Below are 14585 nucleotides of genomic sequence, written 5' to 3' on the forward strand. Positions count from 1 at the left end.
CCTTCTTAACAACTCTATCAACTTGGGTGGCAACTTTGAGGGATCTATGGACATGGATCCCAAGATCCCTCTGTTCCTCCACACTGCCATGACTCCTGCCTTTAACCCTGTACTCTGCATTCAATTTCCAAAATGAATCACTTCTCAGCCCCAGCTCTGCATCCTGTCAATGTCTTGTTGCAACCTACAACAACCCTCCACACTATCCACAATTCCACCAACCTTCATGTCATCGGCAAACTTACTAACCCACCCTTCCACTTCCTCATCCAAGTCATTTATAAAAATCACAAACAGCAGAGGTCCCAGAACAGATCCCTACAGAATACCACTGGACACTGAGTTCCAGACTGAATACTTTCCATCTACTACCACTCTCTGTCTTCTATGGGCCAGCCAAGTCTGTGTCCAGACAGCCAAATTTCCCTGTATCCCATGTCCCCTCACTTTATGAATAAGCCTACCATGGGGAACCTTATCAAACACCTTGCTAAAATTCAAATACACCACATTCACTGTTGTACTTTCATCAATGTGTTTTGTCACATCCTTAAAGAATTCAACAAAGCTTGTGAGGCATGATCTGCCCCTCAGAAAGCCACGCTGACTATCTCTAATCAAACTAGGCTTTTCCAAATAACCATAAATCCTGTCTCTCAGAATTCTCTCCAGTAATTTGTCCACCTTTGACATAAAACTGACTGGTCTGTAATTCCCAAGGTTATCCCTATTCCCTTTCTTAAATAAGGGAATATCATTTGCCACCCTCAAGTCATCTGGCACTACTCTAATGGACAATGAGGATGCAAAGAACATTGCGAAAGGCACAACAATCTCTTCCTTCACTTCCCATAGAGACCTTGGGTATATCCCATCTTGCCCAGGGAACATATCTATCCTCACGTTTTTGAAAATTTCCAGTACAATCTCCTTCTTAGCATTAACTTGTTCGAACATATCAGCCTGTTTCATGCTGTCCTCACAAATGACAAGGTCTCTCAGACTCATTGACACTGAGGCAAAGTATTCAATAAGGACCTCCCTACCTCTTCTGACTACAGGCACAAGTTCCCTCCACTATCTCTGATTGGTCCTATTCTCACGCTAGCCAACCTCTTGTTCCTCACTTAAGTGTAGAATGCCTTGGGGCTATCCTTAGACCTACCTGCCTAGACTCTTTCATGCTCCCTTCTAGCTCTCCTAAGTCAATTCTTCAGTTCCTTCCTGGCTACCTTTGTTACCCTCTAGACCCCTGTCTGATCCTTGCTTCCTCAAACGTAAGTAAGCTTCCTTCTTCCTCTTGTTTAGATGTTCCACATCCCTTGTCATCCAAGGTTTTGTCACCCTAGCTTCCCTTCCTTGCTTCAGTGGGACAAACCTATCCAGTACTCACAGCAAGTGTTCCCTAAACAACCTCCATATTTCTGTCGTGCACTTCTCTGTTCCCAATTTAAGCTCCACAGTTCCTGCCTAATAGCATTGTAATTCCCCCTCTCCCAATTAAATACTTTCCCATACCGTCTGCTCGTATCAGTCTCCATGAATATAGTAAAGGTCAGGGAGTTGTGATCACTATCACTGAAATGCTCTCCCACTGAGAGATCTGACACTTGACCTGGTTAGAGTTTAGAAGAATGAGAAACGATCTTATTAAAACACATAAACCTCTGAAAGGGTTTGACAGGATAAATGTTTAGAAGATGCTTCCATTAATAGAGGAAATCACGAATGAGGGTACATAGTTACAGAATGGGGGACATTCATTTAAAAGTGAAATGTAAAGGCATTTCATCTCTCAGGGAGTGGTGAATAACTGAAATTCTTTACCCCAAAGAGTCAAGGAGGTTCACGAACTGAAAATATTTTAAGAGGAGGTAGATAGATCTTTGAAATAGAGGAGATTGGGGTAACGAGTAGCTGTCAGGAAAGAGAAGTTAAAGCCTGGGACAGATCAAATTTGATCTGGAATTGTAGGGCAGGTTTGAAGAGTGAATGTTTTACTCCTGCTCGTACTTCTCATGTTCTTGTGTCGTGAATTATTATCATAACAGCTCTACTACAAAAATCTATCTACAGGATGGGGAATGATAACATTTAAGCGCTAAGGAATACAAGCACATGCTTTTCATTAGTTAGCTACATTTGTTAAGTTACTGCATCTGAAAAAAATGATCAACTTACAACTGAAAAGCAAAAAAAATTCTCAATGTAGCAGGAATCTTGTGGGTTTTCACAATTATTCATTACTCAACTGTATGTTGGTAGAATGCTGTTTGAAGCTACAGGACCTGTGTTATGAACTTTCAGATCTATAATAATGTCAATCTTGTGAAGCAAAAACATTCAATACTGTTTTAACATGGCTGGATAAATTGTCCTAGAGGCATCCTGAATGAAGGTAGTTCATGCACCATGCAGACTAGAAGAGTCTCAGATTTAAACATTTGGATAGGGTTAGGCTTGTTGTGGTTCTGTTTGCCGAGCTGGGAATTTGTGTTGCAGACGTTTCGTCCCCTGTCTAGGTGACCATTCTCAGTGCTTGGGAGCCTCCTGTGAAGCGCTTCTGTGATCTTTCCTCCTGTATTTATAGTGGTTTGAATCTGCCGCTTCCGGTTGTCAGTTCCAGCTGTCCGCTACAGTGGTCGGTATATTGGGTCCAAGTCGATGTGCTTATTGACTGAATCTGTGGATGAGTGCCATGCCTCTAGGAATTCCCTGGCTGTTCTCTGTTTGGCTTGTCCTATAACAGTAGTGTTGTCCCAGTCGAACTCAAGTTGCTTGTCATCTGCGTGTGTGGCTACTAAGGATAGCTGGTTGTGTCGTTTCATGGATGCGGATTGTTAGCTATCTTCCTGTTTGTCCTATGTAGAGTTTTGTGCAGTCCTTGCATGGGATTTTGTACACTACATTGGTTTTGCTCATGCTGGGTATTGGGTCCTTCGTTGTTTGAGAGACAGCTTTGTAATCATTAAAAACACAGAAATAGAGAACACACACCGGATCATCAATGCCACACTCACAGGAATCCAATTCACTAGAGAGGAAGAAAAGGACAACCAACTCCCATTCCTCGACATGATGGTACAGAGAACACCGAACGGAGAATTTACCACAAAGGTATACAGGAAAGCCACACACACAGACCAAGTCCTAAACTACGAAAGCAACCACCCCAACACACACAAAAGAAGTTGCATCAAGACACTATTCAAAAGGGCCACAACACACTGCAGTACACCAGAACTGCAAAAAGAGGAAGAAGAACACCTATACAATATGGGCGGCACGGTGGCACAGTGGTTAGCACTGTTGCCTCACAGCGCCAGAGATCCGGGTTCAATTCCCGCCTCAGGCAGCTAACTGTGTGGAATTTGCACGTTCTCCCCGTGTCTGTGTGGGTTTCCTCCGGGTGCTCCAGTTTCCTCCCACAGTCCAAAGATGTGCAGGTCAGGTGAATTGGCCATGCTAAATTGCCCGTAGTGTTAGGTAAGGGGTAAATGTAGGGGTATGGGTGGGTTGCGCTTCGGCGGGGCGGTGTGGACTTGTTGGGCCGAAGGGCCTGTTTCCACACTGTAAGTAATCTAATCTAATCTAATCTAATATATTCGCCAAAAACAGATACCCACGCAATTTCATCAACAGATGCCTAAGGGAAAGACAACGGAATGAGGACATGCCACAACCCAAAGGACTAGCCACACTACCATACATCAAGAGCATTTCCGAACTGACAGCCAGACTACTGCGAACAGTAGGACTCATAATAGCACACAAACCAACAGCCACTCTGAGACAACAACTCACCAGAACGAAGGACCCAATACCCAGCATGAGCAAAACCAAAATCCCATGCAAGGACTGCACAAAACACTACATAGAACAAACAGGAAGACAGCTAACGATCCGCGTCCATGAACACCAACTAGCTACGAAACGACACGACCAACTATCCTTAGTAGTCACACACGCAGATGACAAGCAACATGAGTTTGACTGGGACAACACTACTATTATAGGACAAGCCAAACAGAGAACAGCCAGGGAATTCCTAGAGGCATGGCACTCATCCACAGATTCAGCACATCGACTTGGACCCAATATACCGAACAGTGCAGCGGACTGCTGGAACTGACAACCAGAAGCGTCAGATTCAAACCACTATAAATGCCGGAGGAAAGATCACAGAAGCGCTTCACAGGAGGGTCCCAAGCACTGAGGATGTCACCTAGACAGGGGACGAAATGTCAGCAACACAAATTCCCAGCTCGGCGAACAGAACCACAACAACGAGCATCCGAGCTACAAATCTTCTCACAAACTTTGAGGGTTAGGCTTATGGTACAAAGCATGAGTTATATCTGTCTCTCCTCTTCTCCCTACAACCTCTCCTCATAATGATTTAGAAAGACTTGCGTAAAGTTAGTGAGAGAAAAAAAATAGAAGCCTAAATGCAAATGCAAATTAGGATTGAGTTTGCAATGCATGCTCAAAGGATGCTAACATTGGTGTCCTCCCTATCCCACTACTGTTTAGTAAATATAAGATAAATTTGTACCCTATTGGTGTTGCATAATATCGTATGAACCATGATTTTCTGTTTCTCCCCAGGGAACTGCTTCTTTTGGTGGTCGGATACACTACTCCAATCCTGTAGGCCTCACAGCGGTCCACTGTTGCTTCCCAATAATGTCGACCACGTGCAGGCAAAGGTTCTCCAAGAAGAGCAGTGAACCTGTGGAAGGAGTGTCCATTCACTGAGCATAATAAGTTGCAAGACTGAAATCCAATCAGTGCAGCGTACCTGTAAAATCTCTATCACAGATCAGAATTAGACTCTTGGATAATTCATGAAGTTTATGCAGAAGGATATTACACTAATAACAATCATATCTGCACTGAGTTCAATGTAGTCACTGGTTTGCATCCTTCCTGCTACAAAACATGATAGGCATGCAGTACATTTCAGCTGGGATCTCTTCACATGGTGCCACTTTTCTGATAGCAAAAGAGGCCAATCTTTCAGAGTCAGCTTCTGCTACAAGTTCCAGACATGAAGTTAGCAAGTGTCATAGTGGGTTGTGGTTTTCAACATTGTTGTGTGCACTAGTCCACAGGAGAGACCTCAGTTTCCCTAAGTCATTAGCTAGTAACTACCAAATATGATCAGTGATGTTTAGGGGATTTATCTCATGCTTGCATCCCTGAAATGAAATTTTGGACATCCTACTGGTTGTGTGGCTCTGCCTACCTCATCATATCAACAGCCTGGGGTTGACCAGCATACTGTGGTTGCAACAGCAGATGAGAGGTTGGGAATACTGTGGCAAATAAATCACCTTTTGTCTCCCTGTTCCCTGTGCCAAGTCAGGAATGTGATGGAATGCTGTCCACATGCCTGGATGACTGCAGCTTCAGCAACTCTCAGGAAGGTTGACACCATCCAGGACAAAGCAGCCTATATGATTAACACCTCATCCAACACCTTAAACTCTCACTTCCAGTATGCAATGGCAGTAGTGTGTTCTATCTACAAGATGTACTGCAGTAACTAAGGCTCTTTCGACAGCATTTCTCAAACCTGTCACCTCTACTATCTAAAAGGACAAGGGCAGCTCATACATCAGAACACCACCACCTGCAAATTCCCCTCCAAGGTAGACATTATCCTGACTTGAAAATATATCATTGCTCCTCTGGGTCAAAATTCTGGAACTCCCTCCCAAACAACACTGTGTGAGCACCCAAACCCAAGTAATGCAGCTGTTGGAGAAGACAGCTCACAGCCACCTTCTCCGGGACAATTAGGGATAGATAATAAATGCTGGCCCAACCAGTGACACGCACATCCTATGACTGAATTGTAAAACTACAGGAAGTCCTTGAGCAAATGAACATTTTCCATCACGCAGAACTGCCTGAGCCATCAAAGCTGCCTCTGTTTGGTAAGAACTAACAAACCTGTGTGCACTGCCTTTGAAAGGTGTACTGCCCATCAAGGATGACAACAATAACAAAAACACAACGTGTCATAATCAGGAACTGATCAGCCAAGCTAAATGCTGAAGGGAAATCTCAGCTATAAATACTCATAGAGTGTCACTCCTGGGCCTACAAAGTTAAAAATCACACAACACCAGGTTATAGTCCAACAAGTTTATTTGGAAGCACTAGCTTTCGGAGCGTCGCTCCTTCATCAGGTGATAGTGGACGGCTCAGTCCTAACACACAGAATTTATAGCAAAAATTTACAGTGTGATGTAACTGAAATTATACATTGAAAAATTGATTGTCTGTTGAGTCTTCCATCTGTTTGAATACTATGATAGTTTCACATAATAGTGAAATTATCATGCTATTCAAACAGATGGAAGACTCAACAGACAATCAATTTTTCAATGTATAATTTCAGTTACATCACACTGTAAATTTTTGCTATAAATTCTGTGTGTTAGGACTGAGCCGTCCACTATCACCTGATGAAGGAGCGACGCTCAGAAAGCTAGTGCTTCCAAATAAACCTGTTGGACTCTAACCTGGTGTTGTGTGATTTTTAACTTTGTACATCCCAGTCCAACACCAGCATCTCCAAAACATGACTCCTGGGCCTGTAACTCATTCTTTGTGACTGTAGGCATCAAGAAAACCATGAAGATGTTTTTTTTATGTTCATAGCAGTCTGCCACATGCCTGTGAAACATAGACAACTTAAAGCAACCGGGAAAAGAAGGTCAATAACTTTCATCTTTGGTGTCTAGGGTTCATTATGGGTTTGTTCTGGCAGGACAAAAAACACAAATGTGGTGACCCTTGTGTTCACCAGTATGTGTAAAAATACCAGGTATAATTTTGATAAGGTAGGAATGGACTGCAAATGTACTGATCTTTGATCTCTACCATTCCTTAGAAAGATTCTATGGGCAAACATGTTGAATGTTGCCATCATTGTAACAACTATTATTGCTGTTGCTTCTCCTTAGTTGCATATTTGGTTCGAGGGAACCAATTTTGCAGAGCCTCCTCTCACACTGTTTCTCATTGAGCTCTGCCAGCCTGGAGTAGTCACATCAGATGGTGTATTCTGGTAGTCCTATTCATATTGCTCAGTGCTCTCAGGTCCCCACTGTGCTCAGGCTGGGTGGGCGTTAGGGGACAGGGCCTCTGTACTCTTGAAGGGAGCTGCTGCAGTGTTTGGGCTGGGGGCCTGAGCGAGGAGCAGCACTGGAGTCTGTGGCCCTTTATAGACCTCACTGATCATCGTTCGCTGAACACTCTCGATATTACCATGTCCATTAAGGTAAAGCTTGTTGCTTGACTCGTTGTGTGATCAATCCTTCCAACTCCTCAACGTGCAGTACCTCTGCCAACTGTCTACAATGTCTAAGCAGCAACATTATAACAGTATAACATAACATGAATGCTACTTGAGCCAGAAGGCAAGCATTGAGAAAAACTGCACACTCAACAATGGCTTGCAATTGAAAGTCTCTTTAAAATATAGAAAAAACATATCAAGGACATGAGAACAATAGGCATGAGAACAATAGATACTAAACTGAAGAAGGAGTATTGGAAAAATGACTGAAGGTCTGTTCAAACAAATGAGATTTAAGCAGAGCATATGATGACAGCTAACAGAGAATAGCAAGAAAAGGAGTCAAAGCTGAGCAGAACGTGCTGTGAATAGGATGCAAACAGCAAAGTTTGGAAAGTTTGAGATTTATTGACAGTAAAATTGGGAAGACAAACAAGGAGAGCATTGGAATAATCAGGGTAAAACTGGTCAATGCCAATACTGTGAAATAGCCTAATTGTGTAACAGTAACACAACTTATATAGGACCCAATTTAATTTGCACCTAATTTCGCTCCATTTGAAGGGATTTTGGAAATTTTCATGCACAAATGGGCTAAGTTAATAATGGTACACACAGGAACTCTCCCACATCCAAGTAACTTGCTTGATTGGGAGCACATCCACAAACATTCACTGCCTCACTACTGCCACTCAGTAGCATGCAGTGTGCGCCATCTACAAGATGCACTGCAGAAATTCTCGAAGTCTGCTTAAACTTCCAAACCTACAACCAGCATATCGAGAAGGAAAGGGACAGTAGACACATGGGAACATCACAAAGTCTTCTCCAAGCCACTCATCACATCCTGACCTTGTAAATTTATTCATTTTCATTTTCACTGGGTCAAATTCCAGGAACTTCATTGTGGGTCTATCTATAGCATATGGACTAAAACAGTTCAATAAGGCAGCATACAAGGGCAACTAGGCAGGCAATAAATGCTGGCCCAACCAGTGACGTCCATGTCCCATGAAAGAATAAAAACCAAATCAATGTTTTGGTTGAATACACTGAAAAGAAGCAATGGAAATTCAGTTTAGAGGCAGATAAACATCACACAATGCTAGGTTTTAGTCCAAAAGGTTTATTTAGAAGTATCAGCTTTTGGAGCACTACTCCTTCGTCAGGTATCTAGTGGGGCAGGATCAAAGCACACAGAATTTATAGTAAAAGATCAAAGTGTCATACAACTGATGCAAATGTATTGAACAAACCGAGATTGATATTAAGGCTTTAATCACTTAGATCGGGGTTGCTAGTTTGAATTCATTAATATGTAAATCCCAGAACTTCTTTCAAGTCACATTTCCCAAGATAAGTTAAGGTTTTACAAAAAGTGATTAAAGATTAACATCAATCTCGGTTGTATGACACTTTGATCTTTTACTATAAAAGATCTTTTACTGCCCCACTACACGATAATGGAGTAGTGCTCCAAAAGCTGGTACTTCTAAATAAACCTTTTGGACTATAACCTAATATTGTGTGGTATTTATCTTCCTCCAGACTGAATTTCCATTGCTTCTTTTCAGTGCATTCAACCAAAAATGACTATAACCTGGTTTTGTGTGATATTTAACTTTGTCCATCCCAGTCCAACACCAGCTCCTCCACATCAGTCTGGAGAAGTAGGAGTTATATATTTAGAGCAAACAGAACAAGGCAAACAAGACGAGGCAATATAGAATAAATGGGATGGTATTGAAAGGGTTAGAGGAAGTGAGAGAACTTGGAGGATAAGTCTACAGGTCTCTGAAGATAATAAAGAAGGCATAAAGAAAAGATGTGTTCCCTCATTCGCTGAGGTATTGAATACAAAAGCATGGATGTAATGCTGAAACAGTACAAACCACTGGTTAGTCCTGAGTTGGAGGTTTGTGTCTGCTCTGGTCACTACATTACTGGAAGGACATAATTATTCAGACAGTGTAGTGGAGATTTCCAAAAATATTGCGAGGACTTGGAAGTTCTAGATATGAGGAAAGATGGGATTGGTTAGGACTGTTTTCCATTGAACAGAGGATGCTGTGGCGTGAATTCAGTGTGCTGTACAAAGTAATGAAGGGCTTGGGTAGAGTGAACAGCTGTTTCCTTGCAGATGTCAATTACCGGGGACAGATTTAAGATCACTTGGAGAAGGGTATTGGAGGATTAGAGAGGACGTGAGGAAATGCATTTTCACCCAGAGGGTGGTGGGTACCTAGAATTCATGCCCTGTTTAATGGTCGAGGTGGAGCTGCTTTTGACGTATGGTAATCTATTGGGGTATAGGTCAGGTGCTAGTTAGTGGGGTTAGAATGAGCAGCTAGTTTATTCAGCATGCTGAATGGCCTCTTTGTATGGTGTAACTTTTCTATGGTTCTGTTTAAGGATGGAATTGCAGTGCTTAGTGCCTAGACAGCTTAAGGCTGCCAAAGGTGAGACGTTGGTAACTGGGAATGTCCAGAATGCCAGGATTAGAGATCTCTTTGCACTTCTCCATGGTTGAAGAAGGAATTTGACTTGTGCAGGGATCATTAACATGAATCTGAATCCATCCTGACATCTTACACTGAGATGTAAATGTACTGGCCCACCTCATCCCCTTTCAGGCTTCATTATCAGAAACAGGGGTTCTAGCCATCCCACAGTTATAATATAATGTAATTGTATTTTGCATGCTTCAATATTATGGCTACTCACTCAGTCAGGAGGCTTTCATTTTCCATAGCTAGCTCATCAAAGTGAATTACAGTTCCGTCTTCCGACAACTGCAAATGTGGTGGTAACGTTTCTTTGTTCAGGCGAAAGCGAGTATCTATTCGGTGACAAATTATGATTTTTAAAAGATCTTTACTAATAATGCTATTTAACTTTCAGCATATACTTATTTCACAAAGATAATCAAAAAGAACTCGAGAATATCCATCCATCTCAAACATCACTTTCAAATTTGGTCTCGAGTCACACACATTCATCCTCCATCCTCTTACGCCTAGCAGCACAGGCATCTCCAATAAAGCTTTTAATAATTTCAGTTATGCTTGGTGTATAACATTCAATTATGTGCCCAATCAACAGCTGCCTTTGTCTCCAAAGACAAAATACAAGTTCATAAGAAATTGGAGCAGAAATAGACCATACAGGCTCACTCTGCCAAAGAATATATTCACCACTGATCTTCTGCCCAAATCCATTTTGCCAACTGGTCTCTGTATCCTTGGATTCCCTGAGACATCAACAATCTGCCTACCTCAGCTCTGCAAACCAACAATCCAGCCAACTGAACTAAACCGATTCCCCTAAATATACTACCTCTACTAGATCTCTTTTAACTACCCTACTAGTTGAATATGTTCAATGATGGACCATCCATAACCCTCTGTGGCAAAAAGTTCTAACTATTCACAACCTTCTGAGTGAAGAGATTCCTTATCACAGTCCTGAGACAGTGTCCCATATTCCAGATTTTCCAGCCAGGTGATAAAATCCTTCAGTATCTACCCTGTCAAGTCTTGGTCTAAGTCATGAAGTTAAATTGTAAATAGACGAAGCACAAACATTAATCTTCGTGAAGCTCCAGGAGTTAAAGCTGCTATCTTGCAAATGCCACATTTATTTCCATTTTGTTTTCTGAGTGTAAGCTAATCCACCACATGTGCTAATATGTTTCTCCTATCCCCTGAGTTCTGATCTTGCATACTAACCTTTTATGTGGTGCCTTATCAAATGTTTTTCAGAAGTCTAAGCTTAAGGTTGTTGTGTTGCCATTGTCTTACCACACTATAGGGGCTGCTCTCTCATTAGAGAGAGGTTCTGGTGGTGACTTAACCTGAAGGCCTCCAGACCTCAGGCAAGGGAAGAGGTTGAGAAGGAGAGTCCTTCATGGTAACCTCAAACTGGTGATGGGAATTGAACCCACACTGTTGGCATCACACTGCTCTACAAACCGACAATCCAGCCATCTGAGCTAAACCGATTCCCCTAAGTATACTACCTCTACTAGATCTCCTTTAACTACCCCACTAGTTAAATGCTCAAAATTTCCAATAAGTTCAAGTATGCCTTGACATTGTCTGATCATATCATGATTTTTGAAGTGCAATGAAACCTACTAGATTCCAACATTTTCCCAAGGCCAACTACTGTATAATTCAAATATTGTATTGTGATTAAAAATCTTTATCCATCTTTCCTACTGAATAATTTGTGATGGATTTCTTGTATTGTTTGGTTGTATTTTAGATTTTTACCATTTGGAGATGTTAACACTCTACTTTTAGAGTGATGACAGCTTCTGTTTCTGTTGTTAACATAATCTTAACTAAGTTCTATTCTTTGGTTGTAACTTTATTAGTTTCCTTTAAATTTGCATGTAATGATTCTCCCCCCTATTCATAGGATCATTTACTTGCCTCAATTAATATTCAAATAATATATTTCTATATCTGACTCATTCCCCATGGATCCCAGCTGAAATTTGACTCTCCTTTAAGTTGATGATATCTCCATATTCATTCAAGTCCACTCAATACTGCAATCTGGCCTCACTCTCTTACATATTTCAGCATCAATGTTAGCTCATTCTACATCATTACTATGTTGCTCCTCAGTTTCATTTCATCCAGTGACTCATTTCTTTAAGAACTTCCCTTTGTCCTTCCTGAGACTAACAACAAAGTGCTCCTCTTCGCCTGGCCTTATTTTCATTTGTGACCTCATTCCTATTCATGAATTTTGACCAAGCCCTCTAATGCATTCCTTTTGGACATTCAGAGCTCAGTGATTCAGCTTCATCATTTGGGCCATTTATGTAAACAAGTTACAAATTTGATATGATGCTGAACTTATTTCCTGGCACTTTGTTCCAATTTTTTTCATAGAATCCCTACAATATGGAAAAACAGGCCATTTGGCCCAACAAGTCCACACCAACTCGCTGAACAACATCCCACCCAGACTCAACACACCCTCCACCCTATCCCCTTAACCCTACATTGCCTATGGCTAATCCACTATACGTACACATTCCTGGACACTATGGGCAATTTAGCACTGCCAATCCACCAAACATGCACATGTTTGAACTGTGCAAGAAAACCGGAGCACCCAGCGGAAACCCACACAGACACAGGGAGAATGTGCAAACTCCACACAGTCAGTCGCCTGAGGCTGGAATTGAATGCGGGTCCCTGACACTGTGAGGCAGCAATGCTAACCACTGAACCACCACGCTGCCCAAAAAGTATACTATTAAAGAATATTATTCATTCATGAACATGGATACGTCTAGAAAAGCTAGTAATTTTTGCCCATCGATACATAGTTGCAAACTGCCTATAACTGAGTGGCTTGCTAAAACATTTCACAGGGCTGTTCAGATTCAACCACATGTGGCTCCAGACCGGTAAGGAAGGCAAATGTCTTCCTTTGAAAGGCATTAATGAAGTAGATGGGATTTTGCAACAATCTGGGTATTCATGATAACCATTAAGTTATTAAATTCAAATGTCTCTGCCATTGTGGGATTTGTACCCACATCTGTGGGCATACTGCAGACCTCTGGATTACTCATCCAGTAGCATGTCTGCAGTGCCACTGTTGCTGACCCCACACCATTAGCTAAGATGCCCTCTTCATCGTTCTAACTCTTCTTCTTCCTGTTCAACCTCTCTCTTCTTCTGGTCTTATCTTAATTATTCTCACTGAGAACAGTCACTAAGTTATCATAGAATTTCTACAGCACGGAAAAAGGCCACTCATAGTCGACACCGACCCTCCAAAGAGCACCCACCGAGACCCACCCCTCTACCCTAACCCTGCATTTCCCATAGCTAATCCACCTAGCCTGCACACAATCAGACAATTTAGCATGGCCAATCATTGGACTGTGGGAGGAAATGGAGCACCCAGAGGAAATGTGTGCAGAATGTGCAAAAACTCTAGGTATCTGGTGCTTTGAGGTAGCAGTGCTAACCACTGAGCTACCATTCCACCCTGTGTGGGTCACCTATACCTAACTTTTGTTTGACTGCTTTAGTTTTTGGTTGCATCTTCTATCTCTTCCAATATTTTACATTTATTTAATTGGGTAAAATGTATTACATATTCAGTAACTCAAACATGTCATTCATTTTGAATTTGTAACTTTTTAATCTGCATCAATTGTTTCATAATTTTTATTTTAATTTGTAACATGAAAATGCTCCTGGACGTTCAGTTCAGCCATCTGTACTATTTCAAGCTACACGGTCATGAAGATAACAGAAATAGTCAGCAACCTTTATACATTAGTCTGAAATTACAAATGATTATTTAAATTATAATGTGTATGGGCACAATACATTTGGGAAGTTGGTATGGACTGTTTTGCATGTGGCAGCCCCATGTAATAAAAGAAGGTTAAGATGGTTTACAAGCTCTTAGCCGTCCTGCATTTCTTGTGGCCTTGAGGTGTTCCTGTTCCATATCTAACTGGCTGTGCAAGGTTACAGCCCTATTTTATTATTTGGAGGGGCTGCTCATCAACCGTTGGCTGTTCTTAAGCTTCACGCTCCTGAGCTCTGACCTTGGATGTCCTTATGGGCCTTCTCCTGCAACAGGACGTGGTGGCCATTAAAAGGACCAGACAGTGGGCTATGAAGATGTTTATTACACTGCTTTTCTTTCATGGTTACGTCCTCTCCACGATATTCATAGAGAGGGAGCACTGTACGCCATGACCCCTGGCATGCCTATGACTGGTGGCTACCTCAGGGGCTGGAGTGCATCTTCTTTCCCCAAAAGGACATTTAAATTTAATCTGATGATTAATCCTTTGAGGATTGTATTTTTGTTTGCACAGCCCTTTTAAGGCTCTAGTTAATTTGTTTTATTGATTTACAAAACAGCAAAAAATACTAAGTCGGTAACTTAGTAACAGATATCATGCTTTAATTGTATAGCAAGATGAATCTCCTACTTTTAGTGGAAATTACTGCTGGCTTGCTTGTATCACTTGTTCCAAGATTGTTTACAGCTTTCACAAAGAAAAGGAAGCTCTCCATTGGCTGCAGTGTGACTGTGTGCTCACAAACTCTGAGTCCTGCCATTGATCTGAAAAAGAAAAGAAAATGGAAGTCATTGAATTGAACTAAGGTAGATCTCTGTGGCGATGTCTGTAAGATAAACCCACATTTTATCCTCAGTATGCCAAAATAATATGATTCATCCCATCAAGTACAAGTGTGAACCGTAAACATTTAATTACAAT

The 14585-nt window shown here is 41.6% G+C and overlaps 1 protein-coding gene across 3 annotated transcripts in view; it reads right to left on the reverse strand.

Annotated features, from left to right (window-relative positions):
- LOC140496411 (uncharacterized) overlaps positions 1-14585 on the reverse strand; it is a 138177-nt gene that overhangs the window by 37257 nt on the left and 86335 nt on the right. For all 3 annotated transcript variants that reach the window (XM_072596112.1, XM_072596122.1, XM_072596103.1), the window contains exons 10-12: positions 14295-14428; positions 10037-10151; positions 4556-4732 (exon numbers count right to left, since the gene is read on the reverse strand). In XM_072596112.1, coding sequence (XP_072452213.1) covers positions 4556-4732; positions 10037-10151; positions 14295-14428 — 426 coding nt within the window. The remainder of the gene's footprint in view (positions 1-4555; positions 4733-10036; positions 10152-14294; positions 14429-14585) is intronic.

This window comes from Chiloscyllium punctatum, chromosome 2 (genome assembly GCF_047496795.1).
Source record: "Chiloscyllium punctatum isolate Juve2018m chromosome 2, sChiPun1.3, whole genome shotgun sequence".
Lineage (NCBI taxonomy): Eukaryota > Metazoa > Chordata > Chondrichthyes > Orectolobiformes > Hemiscylliidae > Chiloscyllium > Chiloscyllium punctatum.